The sequence below is a fragment of the Gobius niger genome, assembly GCF_951799975.1.
Source record: "Gobius niger genome assembly, chromosome: 13".
In the NCBI taxonomy this organism is placed as follows: domain Eukaryota; kingdom Metazoa; phylum Chordata; class Actinopteri; order Gobiiformes; family Gobiidae; genus Gobius; species Gobius niger.
Window position 1 is genome coordinate 12931761 of NC_136864.1, and position 22979 is coordinate 12954739.

The 22979-nt window shown below is 39.5% G+C and overlaps 1 protein-coding gene across 2 annotated transcripts in view; it reads right to left on the reverse strand.

The window, feature by feature from the left end:
- Window positions 1–1321: 1321 nt before the first annotated feature.
- b4galt2 (UDP-Gal:betaGlcNAc beta 1,4- galactosyltransferase, polypeptide 2) overlaps window positions 1322–22979 on the reverse strand; it is a 196328-nt gene continuing 174670 nt past the window's right edge. Inside the window, exons 6-7 of one of the 2 annotated variants that reach the window (XM_079569848.1) lie at window positions 18192–18296; window positions 1322–2667 (exon numbers count right to left, since the gene is read on the reverse strand). In XM_079569848.1, the coding sequence (XP_079425974.1) occupies window positions 2517–2667; window positions 18192–18296 (256 nt within the window). In that variant the 3' untranslated portion in view covers window positions 1322–2516. The remainder of the gene's footprint in view (window positions 2668–18191; window positions 18297–22979) is intronic. The other variant, XM_079569847.1, reaches the window with a different exon arrangement.

A 22979-nucleotide genomic window follows, 5' to 3' on the forward strand; every position in this document is an offset into this window, starting at 1 on the left:
GTCATGCAAAAAGACCAATGATGTTGTTAGCATTTAGCCTCTCCTCCTCTAGTCTATTGGGTCAAACGGGGTGCACGTTTTCCCTAAATACAGTCACATGAGCAGTATAGTTACACAAAATATACATGTCGATTTCCTAAGCGGAAGTGCTCCTAAGGCATAATAACACCTTTGGAGCAATTTGACGTCTACGTAAAGAATTCTATAAGAGTGAAGATATTACTGCGCAGATGTCTAAGTGCTCCTATGGTGTTTTTACGCCTTACAATATAGTATCTGTTTATCCGCTTAGAAAATCGATGCTGGTATTTTGGGATGTTAACTGGCCAATGCCGATATGCTTGGACGATATTTTTGACCAATTTTTCCATTTGTCTGGTCTATAATTGTGTAAAAAGAAATACTTGGCCGCTCCAGCAGTGGCCGATTTAGGTGCTCCAATCATAGTCTCGGTCCCAGCTTTGATTAGTTGTCGTTAGCATTAGCATATTGTTACTGGCTGCTGTATTTTGCGCGGTGATCAAAAATACAATAGTGAATTCTCCAGATTCTGCACTTCAAAATGGCATGCAGCATGTCCATATTGACGGAGGTTTAGTGAAACTTGTGTTTGACAAACTTGTAGCTAACCAACTTTTATTGTCATGTTTCTTACCTCCCCTGAGGCCTAGGGAGGACTCGTTTTAAAGCCCTGACTTTGCGCTTTCCAATGCAACAAACGGGAAGTCTCTATCATTTTTGGTCCCGGAAATATGAGCTTTTTTCTGTGCTGGATCAGCCGATAGCCGATATTGTAAAACCCCCAAATATCAGCCTGATGTATCGACCGGCCGATAAAGTGTATATGTCATTAATATCTACACGTAACCATATTTAAAGGGGCTAGATGCAAGCTAGCCATTTTATACTCACTACTGCCACCTCAGGTCATACGTGTAACTGCACCTTCTATATTAAGCCCGTGCATGACGGCACTTAGGACCCAAATTAACACCTTTTTGAGTGACAGTGCAGGATTTTAGCAGCAGTTGTGGTGAATAGGTCTGGGCTCATTCTACACATTAGGACATTGTTGGAACTTGGGGGAGGAAAATACATAATTTCAACATTTTTAAACTCCGTATAGTCTTCACCCGCCCCATAGAGGAGAAGAGGAGAGGCTAAATGCTAACAACATCTTTGGTCTTCTTGCGTGACTGAGCCAAAGTCCGAGCTGTGACAAAGACCAGACAGGTACGCATCAACTCGTCTAAGCTCAGGTAAGAAAATATCTCAGTATAGAAAAACCTGTGGCCTGTTCCTTTAAGGACAAAGCAGATAAGTTCATTTATCCAGTCAGGTTATTCAATGTTTGGCTGCAGCAGAGCTCAGGATTGTGTTGTCAAAACCGTTCAGTATTCTGGGATTATTTGCATATTCTATCATAGTACAGCAGTGAAGAGTTGGCAGTTCAATGAGTAGTTCAATCCAGATCTCCATTGCCATTTGATATGTAACGCAAACTCAAAATCCATGAAATCTTACGTTGCTATTAGTTTGCAGAGATGAAACTAAAGGAAAAGGTTGGCTGACCAGGCTCCACAGTATATGTAATGACAAGCAAACCATGAATATATTGTATGGTTCAACAACAATAGCGTACGGTATACAGTATATGGTAAGGCTGAAAATCTCAAGTTATTGAATATGCTTCCTAAAATGTACAAACCAGCTATGTCAAATTCAACAAACATAATGCCCAGTTTGTGCCGTGAGCTGTCCGTGTGTAATAAACCTATTGAGTCAAATGCGTCGTAAGCAGAAAGAAAATCACACAGCCAAAAACTCTCCTTTTAAGCCACTTCCAGTCCAAAGATAGGTATAAAAAAAGCGAGTTTGTTGTCGTTTGATCAACACATTTTTAGCACAGTTTGATGTCTTCTGCAGTAGTCGCAGGCACAAAACACATTCATTACAGGAGGAAATAGATCCCCCCCCCCCAAACAAATGTCACTGTGAGTCTCTCCTATACAATCCCGGGTTGATGTTTTTTTCTTATTTTTTTTTGTCACAGCATGCCACCGCAATGTAAAAACACCGTCGTTGAGAAAATGGCTTTGAATTCTCCATTACCCGCCATTTCACATCGTTTTTACTGATCATCTCTCGACCTTCGCCTGCCAAATGTACCAAGAGACTTTCATGTGAGTGAATATCCCGACTTGATATGCGTTTGGAAGTCCTCCAGTTCTCAAATGATACTCGGTGGATCGGCTCCAAATTCGAGATCCCCGGTTTTTTGGCAGCGTCTCTTGGTCAGTGATATCTCAAGCACTCTCTCTCTCTCTCTCTCTCTCTCTCCGTCATCCTCCCCCCGCCCCTCCCCGCGGTCTGCAGTCCAAGTGTCCTGATTGGATGAAGTCTATAAGCAGGCAAAATTCCCCCAATTGAAAAAACGGGGAAAGAAGATGTGCTTCTGGTTGTTCGTACAGTCCACTTGTCAAGGATAATAAAGCCAGGATTACGAGTCTGTGTGTCTATCCTTTGAAAGGTCGTGGCGGGGGCTTGCCGATCTCCACCGATATGTTGGTGTAGAGCGGGAAGCGGCGCACCTCCAGCAGTTTGTAGGTCAGAGAGCTGATGCCGTCCTTCTTCATGGTGTTCTTGGTGTTCTGGATCTTGTTGAATCTGTTCGAGAAAGGCACAAGAAAGCAAATGGATGAAGTCGACGTTAGAGACATTTAACAATTTCAAGCATTGTTTATCAGTGGAGGTAAATAACTACTGTAGTCACTAATGCTCTAAGGTAGACTGACAAAAGTGTGGCAGCCAAACATTGCTACAATTTTATGTATGAAAAATTGTGTGTTAATAAAGTGACAAAGCTACGTTCTTGTCTAGGTTCATCAATAATCACAACTACAATAATAGCTTTTTAGTGTAATAATGCAGCAATCGTCAATTTGCTTGACCGTTGCTGTAATTTGTTTGTTTGTATGTTTATTGTAGTATTGCTGTGCCCATCTTACTGTGTGCGGCCATGTATGGAGTGGAGTGGATGGGAAGGGTTTTATTGTTTTGTTATTAAAGGGATATTTCAGGATTTTTGACACTGGGCCTCATTTCCTAGTTATCCAGAGTGTTGTTGATTACTGGAGATGTATATATGTTTTTTAATTCATGCAGTCCTTATATATATATATATAATTTGAAGAGTTTAGTGGTGCTAGGCTAGTGCTAGGCTAGCGCATGTCTATGGTAACTAGTAGCCTGCATTAAAAACAGTCTGACCCAAGCACAGTGCATCTGAGGCAAATCACTCATAACACCAGACTAGCCATAGAAATGTCTGTGGTGACTGAATTTTTTTTTTTCTTTTTTAAATATAACCATTTTGCATTTAAAATAACTTATTTTTGAGCAGCATCAGCTTCCTGGGTGTAAGCTACGCAGCGGCGGAGTGATCTGCCAGGTTACCGGATCTACAGTAGTTTGTTTACCTGCGGCCGACATTACTACACGTGGAATTCACAAAGGAGCTTTCTACAAATCAGATAAAGCAACGTTTGGAGGACGACCCGATGATTTTGAAGAGGTTTTTAATGCATGCTACTAGCTACCATAGACATGCGCTAGCCTAGCACTAGCCTAGCACCACTAAAGGCTTCAAATGCATGAATTAAAAAAATAAAAAAAAATCTCCAGAAATCAACAACACTCTGGATAACTAGGAAATGAGGCCCCGTGTCAAAAATCCTGAAATATCCCTTAACCCCGCCTTAACCAAGCAGATTTTCTCCAGTTTGGCATTACCCAAATAAAAGCTTCTTGAAAAAATAAAATTAAAATAAAAACGAAGATGAAAACACAACACAAAAGTGACAAAAGAGAAGCAAAAAGAGACAGAAAACCCCAGGATAAAACGAGGATGAAAACGCAATGAAGAACTACATGGCAACAATGCGAGGAAAAAAAAGTTTAGATCAGTTTTACAGGTCATAGCTTTCAAATGAGGCACTGGCCTATGAAGGCTGTGAGAAGTTAAGGTTAAGACGTTAATATGTATCAAAATATTGTAGTTTAACTTTGGCTTCATAGTGTTTTAGAAAAAAAACAATAAAAGGGTCATCACAAGACAATAGCCAGACCTGCTCTCCCTCCCCTTTGACAGCCTGTGTAATGTACAGCACCTTTCTAAAGCTGTACTGTAATAAAGCAATCATTTAGCATTTGAAGAATAGGGACTGATGCTGAGAAACATTCAGCAGTCCAATTTAAAACAGGCTCCACAGAGGAAAAAAGAGAAATGAAAGTAGATGGAATGTGGAAAGTCGCTTTCTGTTACTTTCATGTTGCCAAAGTGGCTCCTGGTGTGAGCAAGGCTGGAGACCTCGCCTTTAGAGTACATTACTGAGCAGCACTACAAGGGAACAATGGCCATTATGAAGAGAAGAAAAAAAAGATGATTCTTTGTACTCCAGCCAACATGTTCTATTCTACCGGCGTATACCGAATTACTAAGAACATAACAATGGGAAAAAAGCAAAACGTCAAGATTACTTCATGACTAGTGCGCTTATGCTTAGATTGAATATATTTTGAAAAGATGCTGATTGTAATGTCATATCAAAGGATTTTTTTTTTTCTTCTGACGGGTTTAAAAGCTAAATCAAAAGCCATGATTGCTTTAGAGTTGACAAGATCTCTGCAATCAGGATGCAACCCCAAGTGCGTTACCTCCGGTGTCCAACAGGTGGTGCTAAGGCTTTGCTCGACTGTAATGCTCATTATACTCACATTTTGGTCTGTGGTCAATAGTAGAATGATGTTTGTTACAAAAACATCACACGTGTAAAAATCGTTGTCGTTAAAAACACAAAATCTATAGTTGTTTCAACATGTCCCGCTTTCAAGCACCAGTTACTCACAATAACAACTTACTGGCCCAAACTAGAACACGAGTATGGGAACTACATATTCCAACGTCTAAACCAGTGGTTCTCATTCTTTTGGAGCCAGGACCCCCGTCTGTATGTAAGTATGTTATGCAGTCCCGCTGTTGGGAAACAGGGACATTAGCCTATAAAATTCTGAACCTCTTTACCCCCGCCTTGACGGAGCGCATTTTCTTTTTTCATTCAAATCTAAAAGCTTCTTGAGGAGAGCGTCAAAATAGAGACGAAAATGAGGATGAAAATGCAACAAACAAGTGACAAGAAAGTGGCAAAAGAGCAACTAAAAAGTGACAAAAACTTGAACATAAAAGCCACAAAAATGTGACAAAATGCTATGAAATCTGATGAAAACACAACAAAAAAGGCGATAAAAAAGAGACAAAAACATGACAAAAACGTGACAAAAAAGTTAGCACTTTCATGTATGCAGGTCTTAGCTTTCAAATGAGGCATTACACTGGCCTATAGGCACTGAGGCGACAGTGGCGCAGATGGTAGAGTGGGTCGTCTCATGATCGGAAGGTCGTGGGTTCGAATCCCACCTCCAGAAGGTGCACACTGTTGTTGTGTCCTTGGGCAAGACACTTCACCCACATTGCCCCCAGTGTATGAATGGGTGAGTGGGTCCTTGCTGTAAAGCGCTTTGAGTGCCTAATGTAGGTGGAAAAGCGCTATATAAGTTGAGACCTTTCACCATTTACCATTACTGAGAAGTTTTTAGATTTGGGTGAGGGCCAAATTGGAGAAAATGCACTTGGTTAAGGTGGGGATGAAGAGGTTAAAAAACAAAGGAATAAAACAAATGGCAAATAAATCAAATTAAGAACAAATAACACATGCTACAATAGAAAAATAATAATACAAATCTATATTTTGTATCTACAAGATGAGAACCACTGGTCTAAACAAAGTCTAAACGGGGACAGCATCTTGCCTATTACTGTAACAATCAATATTATCTACATTTATATATGCTAGTCCACCCAGCCACATAAGTGCACTTGAATCTAACCTCCCTCACTGCCAGAGAAGTTCACTCACCCCAGCTTGAGAACCACTGAACCAGACTGACATGCACATTCACTCATCAGGACAGGCCTCCATTGTGTTTGAGAAAAGCTGTCTTCTTAATGATCTTCTCGAACCAAGATGTCCGGCTTTACACCAGCACGCCCTGTCAGCGCACGCTACTGAACAACCATTTCCCACACAAAGGAATCAAACACAGGGCCCTTATTGGCAACAACGGAGGCAGGAAGCTCTCGTCAAGTGTCTGTCTTGTGAGTACGAGGGATACGACTTGCTGTCTGCTTGTAAAGATCAGCACGGGCGGTTTAAAGAGGGAGAGGTTTAGTTGAGCAAAGTGCTTAATGACAGAGGAGAAAGGCAGCGATTTTAAAAGGTGGACAGAGGGAAGGGAAAGGAGAGAAAAATGTGTGTATAAATCTCCGTCAAATGTATTGCGGCTTTTCGCGATATGGAGTATGGAGCACTGAGTATACCCAACTGGCGCTTTAACGTATAATCCCACACAAACAAATATACAATGGTTTAATATTTCAGTCATGTAATTATCTCCGTTTGTTGTTCTGCGCTCAGATCGGGGCCAAAGAGCGCACCATCTTGTTACATATTCATTAGCCTCATTTCTACAGCTCGTGTTAACTGGGCTAAGCTCCAGTTTGAATCCCACCGAGGCATTGTGGGGAGAAAAAAAAAAGTCTGTTCTGATTCATTTAGGTTCTTAACAATAGCACAACAAGGTCCCAATGGTTTTTACTTATTTCTGAGCCGACCTACTTAACCCCGGTGTGAAGATGTCAAAATAACAACATGCATACAACCAACTATGGAGTTTCTTATTCTGTAACAGCAACACCAGTGACTAACGCATGTTTGGACAGGTTGCATCTCTCATCATGATAAATTAGACTGGTACTCTGTGGGACTAAAGCTCCATTTCTCATTGCTATGCGTCACCACGGCCAGAATGGACTCCTCCCGCCTCGGAGACTGCACCTTAAAGTGAATGAGAATGCAGCTGGTTGAATACTGATAGTCAACATTCATCACACAATGGAGAGTATGCACTTCCCCTTTAGTAAACAGGGGAGATTGCGCCGCTCCTCTAGATAAAGTCTCCCGAGAGGCCGCGCCATAAATCTCAATCTAAAATGAACTTAAGCAAAACAAGGGGAAATAGAGGTTGAGCGTGTGTTGCGGTGGTGCAGTGGTTAAGACTGTCCCCTCACAGTGAGAAGGTCCTGGAAGTCAAATATGCAAGGGCTCAGGAAGTGAAGATACCTGTTCTACGGTAACTCGGGAAAACAAAGAACAGAAGCGCTCTTCTCTCATTAAAATTGTCGAACTAAACCGAACCCTTTATTTAATCAGGCCGAGTCAGTCTAAATCTTTAAACATGACATAGTCTACTTCAGAGAGCAACTTGGTGTCAGAAAAATTAATAACCATCGCGCTATGTTTGAAACGATTTTAAATAGAGACTTCTTAAATTAAAGCAGAACTCACCAACTCAGGTGTCGTAGCATGTTACGGTTTTTTACTCATTAATTGTCCGTGAGAGTAAATACTACGCTGACAGAAAAGACAAAGGGAGAGAAGGATATTGTACATCCAATTACACAATGCAGATAAACAATTTTTTACTCAAACTTGGCTGTAAATACTGCTATGTGGCGCTAGCCCGCAGTTAGCTTTGCCCGCCTCCGACCCAGTGCAGGGAAAGCTGCAAGTGTGGCTTTCTTGCCAGAGACACCGGGGGGAGATGTAAGACCCCGTAATCATCCCATGAGCACTTATATTACCCCCAGAGAGACTAAGGAAAGGATTTATTAAGTTAAACAAGTTACTTAGTTCTTCTTTAATGTTGAGATAATTTTGATGATAGTTCTTTTTCTTTAACTTCACAATAAGGTCTGGGATTTGAGTCCCTTTTAAGGTGACCATTTTGTGTAATGTTCCACTTTTGCATTGTGAACTGAAGTATTGTACGTTGCATAGAAACGTACAATTCTGGGTGTCTTAACTTGCTGGGTTAGAATGTTTTGCGACCTATTGCTACAAGCTATGTGCTTTTTGAGCCAACATAGCAAATGAGGCCTATCTCTCACTGATTAAACCTTTAATTTCTCCAGTCTGTTGCTCCCATGTCCCACCACGTTGCACAATTTGTCCCATTGTTACTACTATTTGAGCTGGTCATCCTTATCCCCCTGTATGTGGAGTTTGTATTCTCTCCTTTTGTCTGTTTCTCATGAAAAAAAGAAAGAAAAGTGGCACTGGTTGGCCTATACGAGCGCCGCACAAAGTCTCTGTGACTCAAAGATAACCCACCATCCGATCAACATGAGGTACTTTTATGTATAATGACTATAAAACACAGAAATTGGGATGACTGGGGGTGGACAGAATCATACTGATGTTGCATTTGGACACCATGGTATGCTGGGTACTTAACCGTAATGACATGTAATTTGAATGTTTACTTTTTCATACCGTTTTATCCATGGACGTTTCTAGCTGATCAACAATCATGGTGGATTTGGACCAAAACGTTCAACTTGTTATCACTTTGTTAATATACATCACCAGAAAAGACATGAAAATCATCAATTTGTTAATAAGAAACATACAAATGGAATAAATGAGCAATTCAGCATCAATACGGCTACGGCAAAACCAATATCTCTCTCAGACTTAGTACAAATCCAGGAATTCAGCTTGGCTTCAAGTATAGTCTCCCCATTACATATCATTTAAGCCTCAGGGCGATTATGCAGATTTCATGGACACAGTTCTGAGAGCCTCATTTTCTTTGAGGCAGTTTCAGACTGTTCTCCCTCGAAGAAGTAAATGGAAAAACATATACAGAGGATTTAGCAATTTTAATGTTTTATTTTAAATTCAAGATACAAAAGTTTGCAGAAAATAGGCACCTGGTCTGGTCTTTAAGGGTTTATACGTAATACCATAACGCACAATGACGACCTATACCAGTGGTTCCCCATGGTGGAGTCTGGGGTACAAGTACATTAAAAAATATTGATATTGAACGGAAAAAAATCTATTCATTTGCTAAAACGTACACCTTTGAATCAGTATTTAGGTTACAGTCATTGCAACATGTTGTATTTATGCAATATTAGCTGTAAAATAATGACAAATGAGTAAATTTATATTATTGGGTCCCCTCCCCCAAAGATTTTGGAAAATACTGATGTCCCAGACTTTGGGAATGGCTGACCAATACTATTCAAAGACAGGATACTGGTGAACTAATCAGTGTTGGGCAAATTACTTAAAAATTGCAATATGTTCTATATTAGTACAGCTTTAAAAATGTAATATGCTTGTATTACATATTAATGTTTCAAAAATGTAGCTGAGTTACACTATTTTGAGTTACTTTTGGCAAAATATAAAAATAGTAATAATGCCACAAGGCAAAAGTGCTTCTCTTGTCTTTTGTTTTGAGGACATTAACTACACACAACTGTGGCTAAGTAGCAAAATAATTTCAGCGTGAGCGACCTGTGTTTTTTTTTGTCACTGTATTGGCCTGATGTTAGTCCATTACAATAAATATAAGGAAAGACAAACTTAAGAGGTTAAAACGATGAGAGAAGGAGCTTTGCCTCTGGCTCTTTCTCATCCTCTTCTCAGTGCAGGCAGAGGCAGGGACTCGCCTCACCTCATGCTTAACTGCCATTTATGAGAAGAAAGTTGCATCTAAGGCCCGCTAGAATAGGCTAGTGTTAAATAAAAGCACATAAGAGCATGGCAAGACGAATATTTCTCTTCCCTGGTGTGTGGGCTGAATCATTTGGCACACTTTTAAAGGGGTGTCAGCGCCCTGAGATATCATCCATCATTATTATTCTGTCTAGCAATCATTGTATTTCAGCCTGGCTGTGTTCAGTTCTTATATCAATTATGAGGACATTTAGAAAGTCCAACACAGAACGCTTTTTGCAGCACCACTACCATGCTCTGGGCCCTGTTTACTCAGTACCCTTTACCCCCCGGTCTGACGCCTATGTACACCAGTGTCCAACTTGATTTGAGGGAGTTTGGCATTTTTTCATTCATACATCAATACAAATACATTTAAATGCTCTTGTAACTTAAGCTAGTTGAAATGTAATGACTAATATATTCCCGTATTTTGAGGAAGTAACATGTTATATTCCTTAGTTACTGAAAAAAGTCATATATTTTTGTAGCTTGTAGCTTTTGTAATGCATTACCCCCAATACTGGAACTGATACATCCAAGTCAACATCCTCAGTGTCTCATAAAGTTATAAACAGCTATGCTCTTGGTCCAGGACTACACTTTCCTGACCTGAACAATGTTGTACATGGATAGAGAAACAAACAAATGAATGCTTTATATTTGTCTAGTCGAGTTATAAAATAGATGCGACAATATTTGAAAATCTCTTTTAGGAACAACAGAAACTCTCCAAAATAAATGACTGCAAAAGCTTTTTAAACTTGAGCAATCCAAAGAGTCCCAAAACTCCCTGAATACAGTGGACATTTTCTCTTCCCTCCGTCGTGACTGTGCGTGTGCTGTACTTTACTTAACTCTGAACGCGCTCCTCACAAAGGCGCCTCTTTCGCGGGACTTTTCCGTTATAATGAGTGTCCAGAAGGGCTGTAAAAAAAACTTGGTTCGTGCCCACTAATGGACCTCTATTTTCTGTTCCCCACTGTGCCCCATGAATAATGCATTGGGGGCCCAAATAAATGGCGCCCGCGTTGGTGTCACCTCTTGTTGTGGAAGTGTGTGCTACAGCGATCAGAGATAGGGAGAGGAGAGGCAAAGCAAAGTCGGGCAAAAAAAACATGCTGGGGGAGAACAGAGCAGTGATTTATCGATTTAGATCAACTTGAAGAGTCCAAAACGAGAAATGTTTCGGATGGGATCTCACACAAACACACAGAGATTTGTAAAACTGTCTTTTTCTGATAGATTTGATGAGATTTTGTGGTGTAAAATATAAAAATAGAGAACATTTCCATGCACTTTGCTAGAACCATATTTTCCACATTATAAGTCGCTCTGGAGTATAAGTCGCACGAGCCAAAAAATGTATAATGAAGAAGAAGAAAAAAGATATAAGTCGCACCAGCCTTGACAACTACCTTGGCATGAAGGCGTAACTGCACCGTTGACAAGCCTCTCCCGGCATCACGCTGTTCAAGCTCTCATTTGAGAACCCGTTCCTCTAGCTTTGCACATTTAGCTTATAGCCCGCAATTAGCTACTTTTGCTTTCTTCATTGGGGGCCACATTATCGCGCCTGACTGTGATGCGGGCCGGCCCGGGTTGGCTATAACATGGGATTGTATGACCCAGACCAAAATGCAGCAGGTTTCATTGTGAAGTAGAGATTACTAGCCATGCACAGTCATCCCCACTACTATATCAACAAGATCAACACTTGATTGACATATTTGTTAAGCTGTGGTGGTTTACAAAAATAGTAATCAAGTCTTTACACTTTGTTTTAATTTGAAATACCACATTCCATTTATTTTTATTTCCAAATAAAACATCATTGCGTAATGTGACCAACTCTGCTTTTTGGCCACAACACTAGGTTGCCATTGCTCCGCCATTGCTGGTGCCCCATTGAAAAGCACTGGACTTTAGACACGTTAAAAACAACTTTAAAGCCTGCGGTCCCAGTTTTTTTGGAACTATCTAGAGCTAGATATTCCTCCTGTGATAACACTGGGTTGGTTACAATTAAGGAAACCAGGCTGGTTTTCGGAAGAAGAATTTGAGAAATCTCGTACTTAATGAGGGCCGGACTGTTAGCATTGGAGCTGCGCGAGCTACACGTCATGCAAGGGCCGAGTCTACAGTGAAGATCCCGCCCTTATGCCCTTTTTAGGGACATGCTTCGTCAGAGCTGGGGAGGGGGAGTCTGTAAATCCGCCATGATTTCCCCCTCGAGTGTGGTCATTATGGTAAGTGGGGAGGAGTGAGCAGAAGCTGTCCATTATATATACAGTCTATGGACCAAAGTACTAACTGCTCACACTTGTATTGTTGCTTTACAAGCCTGTGTCACAAGTTTCTCAAAGTGCACTGTGGTCATTCATTCACTCCACACTCAATGCACCTGCTGGACACGTGTGGAATAATTTTTTACTCATTTAAATTACCCCCTAGTGGCTGGAATGAGTATACTGGTTATTTAGTGAAAGAAAATCATAGCTCCGCACAGGAATAGGCTAGAGTCTTACTTTTTTTTGACATACTCAGGGGTGCTCTACAAGTCAGAGGGGCCAGTTTAAATCATCTCTCGGGCCGCAGTTTGAGGACCCCTGTTTTAAATATTCAGTGGCACCGGAGTAGCAGATACTCAGGCCGAGAGCGCCGAGGTCAGTTAAGTATTGGTTGAAATGCAGAAATACTTCCGTGGTCAAAAGTGGGTCAACGGGAAAACATTATTTAACGCTAAACCGGGACTTAACTGGATAATCCATGACAAATCTGATCAGCATTAGGATACCAGTATAGAGACTAGTTTCTGAAAGCTCTAATATACAAAGACAACTTTACAATGAAGGTTGTTTGTCATCTCAAAGTCATGCAGGCTAATCGACCATAGAGATTAAATAATTGTTGCGTGCTGTGACATTAGCAGATCTATAATAAGTAAATACAATTATGTCATTACGGCAATTTACTCGTAATTAAAATGTCGACTGCGTGAGACGGCACTGACAGCCAATGGTTTTAAAGCTCGGGAGAGGCTTCAACAGAATGTCATACGAATTAGTATTTGTCATTTTCACGCCATGTACCACCTTTTGTTTAATTTGGCTCGGCAAGTACCAAATCTGGACTAAACAGACGGTAAACCAGGGCTAGCCCAGAAATAACATTGCTAAGACAGGACTCAAGTTGGTTTCACCTCGTCATGTTGTATTTTGTGAAACTTTTGTAATTGTACTGTTTGTAATTGACGTGTTTGAAACAGGCCTCTCTTGCGAATAAGGCATTTAGCTTGTTTGTGAACCAGTGAGTCCATTGCTATGATTGTTTCAACTCTCAAATTACCGGCACTACACAGAACAGTCACTTAACCCCTTAACCCCCACCTTAAACAAGCACATTTTCTCCCCTTCAACAAATGTAAAAGCTCAAAATTGCGTGGGAAAAAATGAGATGTAAATGAGGATGGAAACGCAGCAAAAAAAAAAACATCAAAAGAGCAAAAAAGTGATGAAAAAGCAAAAACAGTTACAAAAAAGATGACAAAAATGCAGCAAAACAGGCGACAGTGATGAAAAAGCACCAAAAACGTGACAAAATAGCACCAAAAATATGACAAAAAAGTGACAAAAAAATCTTGGACCGTGTTTGCAGGTCTTAGCTTTCAAATGAGGCATTACACTGGCAGGCTGTTAGCTCCAATCGAGAAGCTTGTAGATTTGGGGCGAGCTGAACAGGGGAAAATGTGCTTGGTCCAGGTGGGGGTTAAGATGTTAACTAAAAAGCAGTTTTATCAAATGAGGGAAGTTGCGTGTAATACAAAACCTCAGTCTTAGTGTTAAAGCAATACTCATCCATTATAAAGGTCTCATATTCACGTAAAACTGCTATTCAGGCTACCTCATCCATTTTCACACATGACTTTTGTTAGCAGCTTACTACAAAAAAAAAAAAATCTTCTTATAACCCAATTTACTGCCGTGATCCTTCCTCCCACCTCTGAGCCAGCCTGTTTATGTCACATCCCGGCTCTGCGATAACGTCAGCTGGGATCAAACTAAACTAATATGGCCCCCGCGGAGTTCACTAGATCTGTATTCTCTGTTGGGGATGGAGCGAGTATCGATTTGAGTCCTGGAGCAGACACGGCAGGCTGACCTATCGGGGCCTGAAAACTGATGAGAATACAGCGTTATAATCCACCTCTAAGCAGCTTATTGTGAGACGCTATACTGCAGTGGTTAATACGTCCACACGGGCTCATCTCCGCATATTAGGATCTATTTATCACGCTATGAGATGAACCAACAATCAGAGCACGCACAGGACGTTTAGTTCAGCATGGTGCGATGACTATATGCTCTTGGCACAAATAAACTCACCATGCAAGACTCTTAACACCTTTAAAAGCAAAATAGTGCAAAATCCACAAATAAGAATTCAGATGATATTTGGTGGTAAACCAATAGGATACATTTTCTGAAACGAGACTGTGGTACATGTCTGCAATTTTGGACTTTAATCATTTTAAAGCAGAACTAAGTAACTTGTTTACCTAAATAAACCCTTTCCGTAGTCACTCTGGAGGTAATACAAGTGTTAATGGAATGATTGGGGGGTCTTTAATCTCCCCCTGGTGTCTCTGGCCCGAAAACCACAATTGCAACTTCGCTGCCTCCGGGTTGGAGGCCCCAATACACACTAATGGAATCCCGAAGAAGAAGCTAGCAGGCAAATGGGCGAAGCTAACTGCGGGCTAGCGCCACTTAAACAGTATTTATAGCCACGTTTGTGTGAAAAAAAATGATCTCCGTTGTGTAATTGGATGTACAATGTCCCTCTCTCCCATTGTCTTTTCTGTCAGCGTAGTATTTTCTCTCACGGACAATTAATGAGTAAAAAACTGCAACATGCTACGACACCTGCAGTGGCGCTTATGGCCTCTAGGGGCATGAGTTACTTAGTTCTGCTTTAATTAGTGGTTATTTCATTTGTCTTTGAATTTTCTTGGTTTAGATTTTTTACACCCAGTTTAATTTTTTTTTTAGGTGAGAATCAACATCGATCTACTGTTTTTTTTTTTTTTTTTACAGAGTTTACTGAAAACAACAGGTGCAGATGTAATAATCACATTTTGAAGCAAAAATGAAAAACTAATTCCATCATCACTACATTTATGGTGAACTGTGGCTCAGTTTTTATTTCTCCCATGTGGATGTGTCCAGTATTTACAGCTATAAACAAAAAAGAAGTGGTGACATGACATAACAACATTCCAAAAAGCCCATGGCTTTCTATTAAATTGACCTGGTTTATCATTAATATCTTTGTAATTACTGGACATATCAACACGAAATTACAGTAGAACTGCCGCAAAATTCTTCTCCGTCAGGGGAAATTAACTGAAGTGGAACATTTTCTCACAATATCATTATTTAATCGCATCGGCAAAATGGACGCTGACCCTGACCTCCAATTGTAGAAGTGAACCCGGTCTATCCACGGGTTACAAGTTAATTAGGACCATCATAATAGCAATTAGTGAGTCAGAAATTGTAAAATGGGGGTCCTTAGGAATATGCTATATGACTGAAACCCACGGAATTCTAAAGTGTGCTGTAATAGTACTACAACATTAAGTCATAGCTTGAAAGCGCTGGAATATTTATGTTTTGGACGATACAGCACAAGTGGAAAACAAGCCATGATGTGATTTATTTAGAGTGTCCTTGTGTCTTTCAGTAGCAACATACATGAATCTTTCAGTATCCGGCCAAGAGTGAAATGTTCTATCAGTAATTGGGACAGTGATGCGAGTCTCATTTCTCTGCATGTCGGGCCAGCATCAATTTTGCATGAGCCGAGTCCAACTCTGAAGATTTTTAAGATTACAAGATTAAGACTTTTGCTTGTTGCAGGTATTTGGTAATTACTTCAAACACATGTTGATCGCTCTCCTACACGATGCTGGATAGAAAATGCTACATTCAATCTTATTCAAAGTTTCCTTTGGACTATGTTCAGTCTTGGCAGGCACAAAAATCAGATAACTGGAGAAATCAGACAACCCAATAATCAGATGTGTTTACATTCTCTTCAGAAATCAGAGAATCCTAAACAGCAGGTTCTACACAAGCAGTGCAGATTTGGATCATCAGAGGAACTGAACTATTTCCCCACCCCTTCCTTCAATCAGGCCCAGCAGCAGAACCAGGTGGAGAATGATTTCACCTCCATATAATGTCCATGTGACATTGGCGTCTTGTGCTTTGTAGCCGAGTGGATACAGCACTGGTTTAGTAGCTCAAATGTCTGGGGTCAGTCTCATTTTCTTTAGGCGTAAAGTAAAATACAAATAGCTTCAACTTAAAAAAAAATGTAAGGGTGAAGAGAATGAAGCTATTATTTAAAGAGTAAAAAATAATCACAGCTGGGACTCGAACTCGCAACACTGAGGATGGAGTGAAATTCTGCATATGTGCATTGTTGTGTCATTGATAACTTTTGTGTTTTTCATTTCATTCTTTTTTTTTTTAATAAAAAAAACATTCAGTCTTTTCATAATATCTTTTGATCTTTGTCTTTGTGACAGTAATTTGGCATCTTTGCTGTATTTTCCTGGTTAGTTTATTATGTACACGTGTGAATGATAATAAAGAAATAAGATTATATGAGTCATCAGATAATGTATATCAGATTATATTGTTTACATGCCACATCTATAATCTGAGAACTCCACAAATCAGATTATGATCAGATTTTTGGTCTCCATGTAAACGTAGCCAACGTAATGTAAGGAGATTGCTTCCTGGCTATAGTGTACAAGGCTGCAGGAGAAGCTTATGGCAATATAAAAGCTGCCGCAGCAACACTTCTTATAGTCCCGACAGATGATTCAAAGATTACTCAGACATAGGTAAGTGGCTCAAAACTCAACCCCATGGATGTTTTTGTGATCTTTGTAACATGGTAAAAAGCTCTAAAAAAAAAGTCTGCCTCCTTTAAGCTTTTATTTGGCTTGTTTGTGCCTACTCTCCTGTGATTATAAAATATGTTATGTTGTTGTTAAATTGCTTGTAAAATCCTAATACAGCGCAATTACCTTTATTACCTCCTGTTCAATTGTCACCTTGATGGCTCTTGGGCAAACTGCACGCAGTCCGAATGAAGATGAACTCAAAAGCAAATCGTTTGGACGTAATTATTGTCATACAGTAGCCAGCTATGGAAAATAGAAAAGGTTGATACGCTAAGTGGCGCTGATGGAATGAATTGAACAAAAATGAGGTGATTTGCGTATTAATTAACCCTTAACCCTCACTTGAACCGAGCACATTTTCCCCATAATCCAAATCGAAACGCTTCTTGAAAAAAAGCATCAAAACAGCGACAAAACACAAGAAGGAAACAACAAGGAAAATACAAGGATGTAAACGCAACAAAAAAGTAATACAAATGTGACAAAAACTCAACCAAAAAGTGGCAAAAATTAAATGAAAAGAACATGAAAAAAGTGTTGGCAACAACGTGAGGAAAAAGATCTTGTTTGCGGTCTTAGCTTTCAAATGAGGCGTTACACTGGCCTACAGCCAAAGTGGAGAAAATGCATTTGGTTTACCAAACTTAACTGATACCTTAAAACAGGGATTGCCCAACTTCCAGGTCACAACAGCTTGAAATATGGATACAAACAACAGTAAAACACAATATACTAATTTCAAGGGTCATGCAATTTCTCCATCTGTGAGATCCATAAAGTATCATCTCATCTCTCATCTCAACTCATCTCATTCCCATCCTATTTAATCATATTTACATATAAGTTTATTTACACTTTTTTTTTTATTGCTTTGATGGAATTTACTTAGATATACTCCGCACCCCTCTTTAGAAAGCCTAAAACAGCAGTGCGCTGTTGATTCATCCTATTTTTTCAGGATTATTACATAAAATACTGTATGTATCATGGATTAAAGGAACAGGCCACCGTTTTTCCATACTGAGATATGTTCTTACCTGAGCTTAGACGAGTTGATACATACCTGTCTGGTCAAACTTCACCCCGTTTGGAGCCATAGGAATATACTGGGAGAAATATAAAAATGGTGGCCTGTTCCTCTAAGTTATTTTCACCTGCAGTGGGTAATCTCCAAGTACACTTTATATAGTCTTGAGGGACATACTCGAAATAAAAAGCTGAAGATGATCAACTGCATTTTGTAGTTTGGCCAAGTTTTAGCCAAGATCAAAAACTGGTGGAACATGAACTGGTGGTTGCCTGAAGAAATGAAGGCTGAGTCTATTTATTCCTATACACTTTTTAAAGCTATAAAAATGGCCAATATTGATCTCAGTTCAGTTTGAGCCAATGCACCACAGTGGTCGGGATGCAGATGACGCACAAGTGAAGCGAAGCGCTGTGAAACCGCCGCTGCCTTTGATTTAAATGCTACCGCTGCAGTCGTCCCTCGCATTAGTCTGTAGTGGACAGTGATGCAGTACCTCTGAGGGTTGGGCTCGTTGTGCTTGTCTCTCTCGTGTTTAATCATTCGGTAGCGGCCGATTCGGACGTCCGGTCTCGAAACCTTCATCCCGTTTAGAGTGATCCTGCCGCAAAAAAACAAACATACACAGACACAATTAGACAAAAAGGGAGAAACCAGCGAGTGTGTGTGAAGGAGAGGGGGATTGAAATGAGAGAGAAAAGACCATTGGAGGGAGCAGGAAGGACATCATTAGGTCAATATTATGTTTAATCACATTAGAGTCCATTAAAGAGCATATTGTCAAGGAAAGAAAATTAAGAAAAATAGGAAAAATGGCATCTTTCACAAATAATACAAATATGCAATGAATGTCATAATACATAATGCCCCCTCTGGCCAATATTGGTACTACACCCTCAATATGAACACCAACCCGACCAATTATGATGCGAATTAGGGAAGTGGACCGAGACCAGGGCGACCCAATAAGTGTGAAGACGCCCTGCGATGACTTTAACTGGCATTAAAATGTCTCAAATCAGTGATCCATGCTTTGATTTGAACTTTATGCAAAGTCCCAATCACAGGGCGAGCGCTGATGCTTCAGAGGAGCGGCTCAGTGCACATCCCCACAGGCAACGACCAACAGCTTTGGTCCGGAGTGTTGACATGATGCTGTGAGAAACCCGAGCACAAAAACAAAAGTTTACATTCGATAAATATTATGTTTTGGGAAAAGAAAATGGCCGATAATAAAATATCTAGAATTGAAAATTGTTTGACAAACCTAAAGAATCTTATTAAGGCACATTTTGTCATAACTGTTCAAAATGAATAAAAATAAAAACTCTCAACTTGATTTGTAATAAAAACTATAATTGTACACTATGAGGCAGTTTGTAGTGCATGGTAAAATGCTTCATTCAGTTTACAAACCATTGTTAACCTGTATAAGCCTTTAAACAGATGTGACAATGTGCTCCATCTGAGTCTGGTTAAGGTCAGGGACAAATCAGAAATGGTTCAGGAGAACGGTCTAAATGTATTCATTGACAGGACAATAAAAGTAATCACTGTTAAGCCGCTTATACAGTTGTGCTCAAAAGTTTACATACCCTGGTAGATTTTTTGACCATTTTTCAAAGAATATGAAAGATCACACAAAAGTTAGCTTTTTTAAATCATAATATATATATTTTTAAAGTATAATAAATGACCCTGATCCAAAGTTTACATACCCCCGTTCTGTGTATTTCCCCCTTTAGCATCAATGACAGCTTGGAGTCTTTTGTGGGTTATATAATCTAATGGTAAAGTGGCCCATTCAGAATCAGAATCAGAATTTATGGCCATGGTTATGAACAGGTTCACAAATAGGATTTTTTTTTTCGGTCGATCATGCAACAAGAAACATAAAACATATAACTTAGTTAAATAATAAACTATGAGACTATAAGGGCATGCGCAAGAAGATTACATTTAAACTATGATGAAGACAACAAAGAAGGTAAAGCATTAAATTAAGGTGTGCTTGTTAAGTATTAATAAGATATTAATAAGCATTAGTAACATGCTAATAATTTGCTTATATGCACTTAAAAACATATTGATAAGCTGCTTATTCTACTATTACCACAGAACATTCTTCTTTATCATAAACTTTCTCTTTTCATTATGATTTAAAAAGAGCAAACTCATTTTTTTTCACCACAAATGGCTTCACAAAACCACTAACTAAACACCTTTTGTGTGATCTTTCATGTTCTTTGAAAAATTGTGAAAAAAATCTAAAATTCTGCCAGGTTGTGTAAACCTCTGAGCACAACTGTAAATGATCAACAAATGATGAGAAAAGTTGTGTAAATGTTCTAGAAATGATACAAATGCTTAGTTACACAGTCATCATTAAAGTGTTACCGCACATTATATTGCAGTACATAACTGGTTATCTAAATATGAGAAAACTATTACAAAATTTGTTTTTATTGCACAAAAGCTAGAGAAAAACAGTATAACATTTTGAACTGTTATTAGATAATGCGGCTCTACAAACTTGATCACATTAACCTTCATGAACCCCAAAGAGAGAAGAGTAGTTTCGTACATAAACAAAAACAATGATGACCTTATGTACTTGACTTAAAAGTAACAAGGCATTAATAAAAAAAACTGTACAAAACGACCAAGGATCAAACAATAGGGCTGCACAGTTTTGAAACAATATGGTACTTTTCCCCCTGATAAGCATTGCAGTACTGAATAGTGTATAAATGCAGGACACACAAGACACTGACCTGTCTAAATTGCAGTCTTTGTAATTTGTGATTTTAATTTGATTGCGATGAATGGGCACGTCCTGCAAAGTAAAAGTCTGATAAATCGCCCTTGATCTTCAGAGGCTCCAGGTGGTGCAGAGGGCGAGATTGTGCAGTGAGTTACTGCTTAAACAAAGTCTGAGAGCTTGACTGGAACCAGAATTACTGCTCAGATGTAATGGGACAAATATATCCACCGAGGTTTAGACCTAACGCTACAGCAAATGAAGAAAGCGGCGCAAATAACACAGTGTTGAGCCTGGAGCCACAGACTGACAGACACCAACTGTTTCCTCTCCACTCGATAACTCTTCACTGGGGCTGAGACGTACTTGTTTGAGATTTACACAGTTGCTGCAGCTTCTTTGCAGAGGAGATGCAGATACTTGGTTTTGGTCAGCTTTGTATGGCATGTTTGGAGCAGGAATCTCTTTCTAGGCGATGTAGGGTTTTGAAAAGTGTTATCATCAGTCCACCTAAAGCAGGGGTAGGCAAGTTTGCGTCACGGAGTGACGGATTTTCATCAGAGCCATAACACAGAGGGCTGAACCTCACCATTGTAGCCTAAAGTTAAGAACCATTTTGTGCAAATGCCAATGTTATACATGAGTGGTTCTAAAGTGGTCCAGCTTCCAGACTCGCCATTACTTTAATGACACGCTGCGACCCAAATAAAACTGTACTTTGTCATATATCGTATAAAATATTGTATTTACCTCATGTTTTTATTGAACAAGACGTAGATTTGCTTTTAAAGGAATAGTTCACCACTTTTCCATACTAAGATATGTTCCTACCTGAGCTTAGACGAGTTGATGCGTACTTGTCTGGTCTCAGCAAAAAGACCCAAGATGTTGTTAGCATTTGGCCTCTCCCAGTATATTCCTATAGCTCCAAACAGGGTGAAGTTTGTAGCTACCACGCTCCTCAACGGGCACACACAAAGACCAGACAGGTACGTATCAACTCATCTAAGCTCAGGTAAGAACATATCTCAGTATGGAAAAACGGTGAACTATTCCTTTAAGACTGAAAATTATGATCAAAATAAAACAATAATATCAATTTTAACAGACTTCAGTGTGTTTCCGTGTAGTTTCAGATGGAAAATATTGAAAAAAAAGTTTCCTGTAGGCTCGCAACCCACTTTAGAGTCCCGACCCACCACATGGGAATCACTGTTTTACATTATATATGATCAAGTGGGATGTTCTGCAAGGACATTTTAAAAATACACTATAAAAAATATACATTTTTAGAGTATTTGATCCCTTATTTGCATAATAATATTTCTCAAAATCACATTGGGGGCTAGAGGTTCTGTGCTATAGGGCCGGATTTGGCCTGACGTTGCCTACCCCGGACCTAAAGCATCTTATAATGTCAAAGTGTCATGCTGTCCTCATAACTCAGAACTACACTAGATATTCATCACTGTGCCTGTTGTCTTTCATCAAACAATTAAGCTTTCAAAAAGGCTGAAGCTGCACTCTTTGAATCAAACTTTTAAGTACACCATCTTGAATAACCAGGCATTTGCTTTTCAAATTTAAATGAGTTCTCTCTCCGAAAGAAGTGAATTTGCTTGCAAGTTGCATAACATCACATTGAGTAAACTGGGACTTTATTTACTTCAGGACTCTGGACCAAAAGGGCTGCATTTGCTCATCTGTCAATATGACATCTTGTGCTATGAATAAATAGGACTCCAAAATTACTTTTTCAGAAACTGCGCTGACAAAACAACAAGCTGCATGAGAAAAAGTCTGGAGAAATCCACTATTATTCAATATTCAGACAAGGCGTGATGGATTTATATCATCTTATGAAGTGTATGGAGAGGCTGGGTTTTCTTTCAAACTAATTTATTCTGTATGATGTCTGTTTTGCATATTTCAAAGATGGCAAAGACCAACATTGCAACACAGCAGGCGATTATTCTAGAGCATAAAAAAGTGAATTATAATGCATGTTATGTAAATGTTAGGATTAAAATTTAGACGTGGGCTGTCTACTTTCCAACCCAATGGAAGAGGGAGTTAAAATCAGGACGGCTTCTCTCCCTGAAATCAAGATCTCTGTGCATCTTAAAGCAAAACTAAGCTACTTGTTTATCATAAATTGTGGGGTCTTTCATCTCCCCCTGGTGTCTCTGGCCCGAAACCACAATTGCAACTTGATTGGCACCGGTTCGGAGGCCCAACACACACTAATAGAATCACGAAGAAGAAGCTAACAGACTAACGGGCAAAGCTAAGTGCGGGCTAGCGCCACTAGTATTTACAGCCAAGTTTGTGTGAAAAAAATAATTTCCATTGTGTAAGTGAATGCTCAATATCCCTCTATCCCTTTGCCTTTTTTGTCAGCGTAGTATTTACTCTCACAGACAACTAATAAGTTAAAGGGCCTATATCCTGCAAAATTTACTTTTTGGAACTTTTAACCATTTTGTTATGCTATTTCCTTATCAAATTCTTATGGCCTGATTT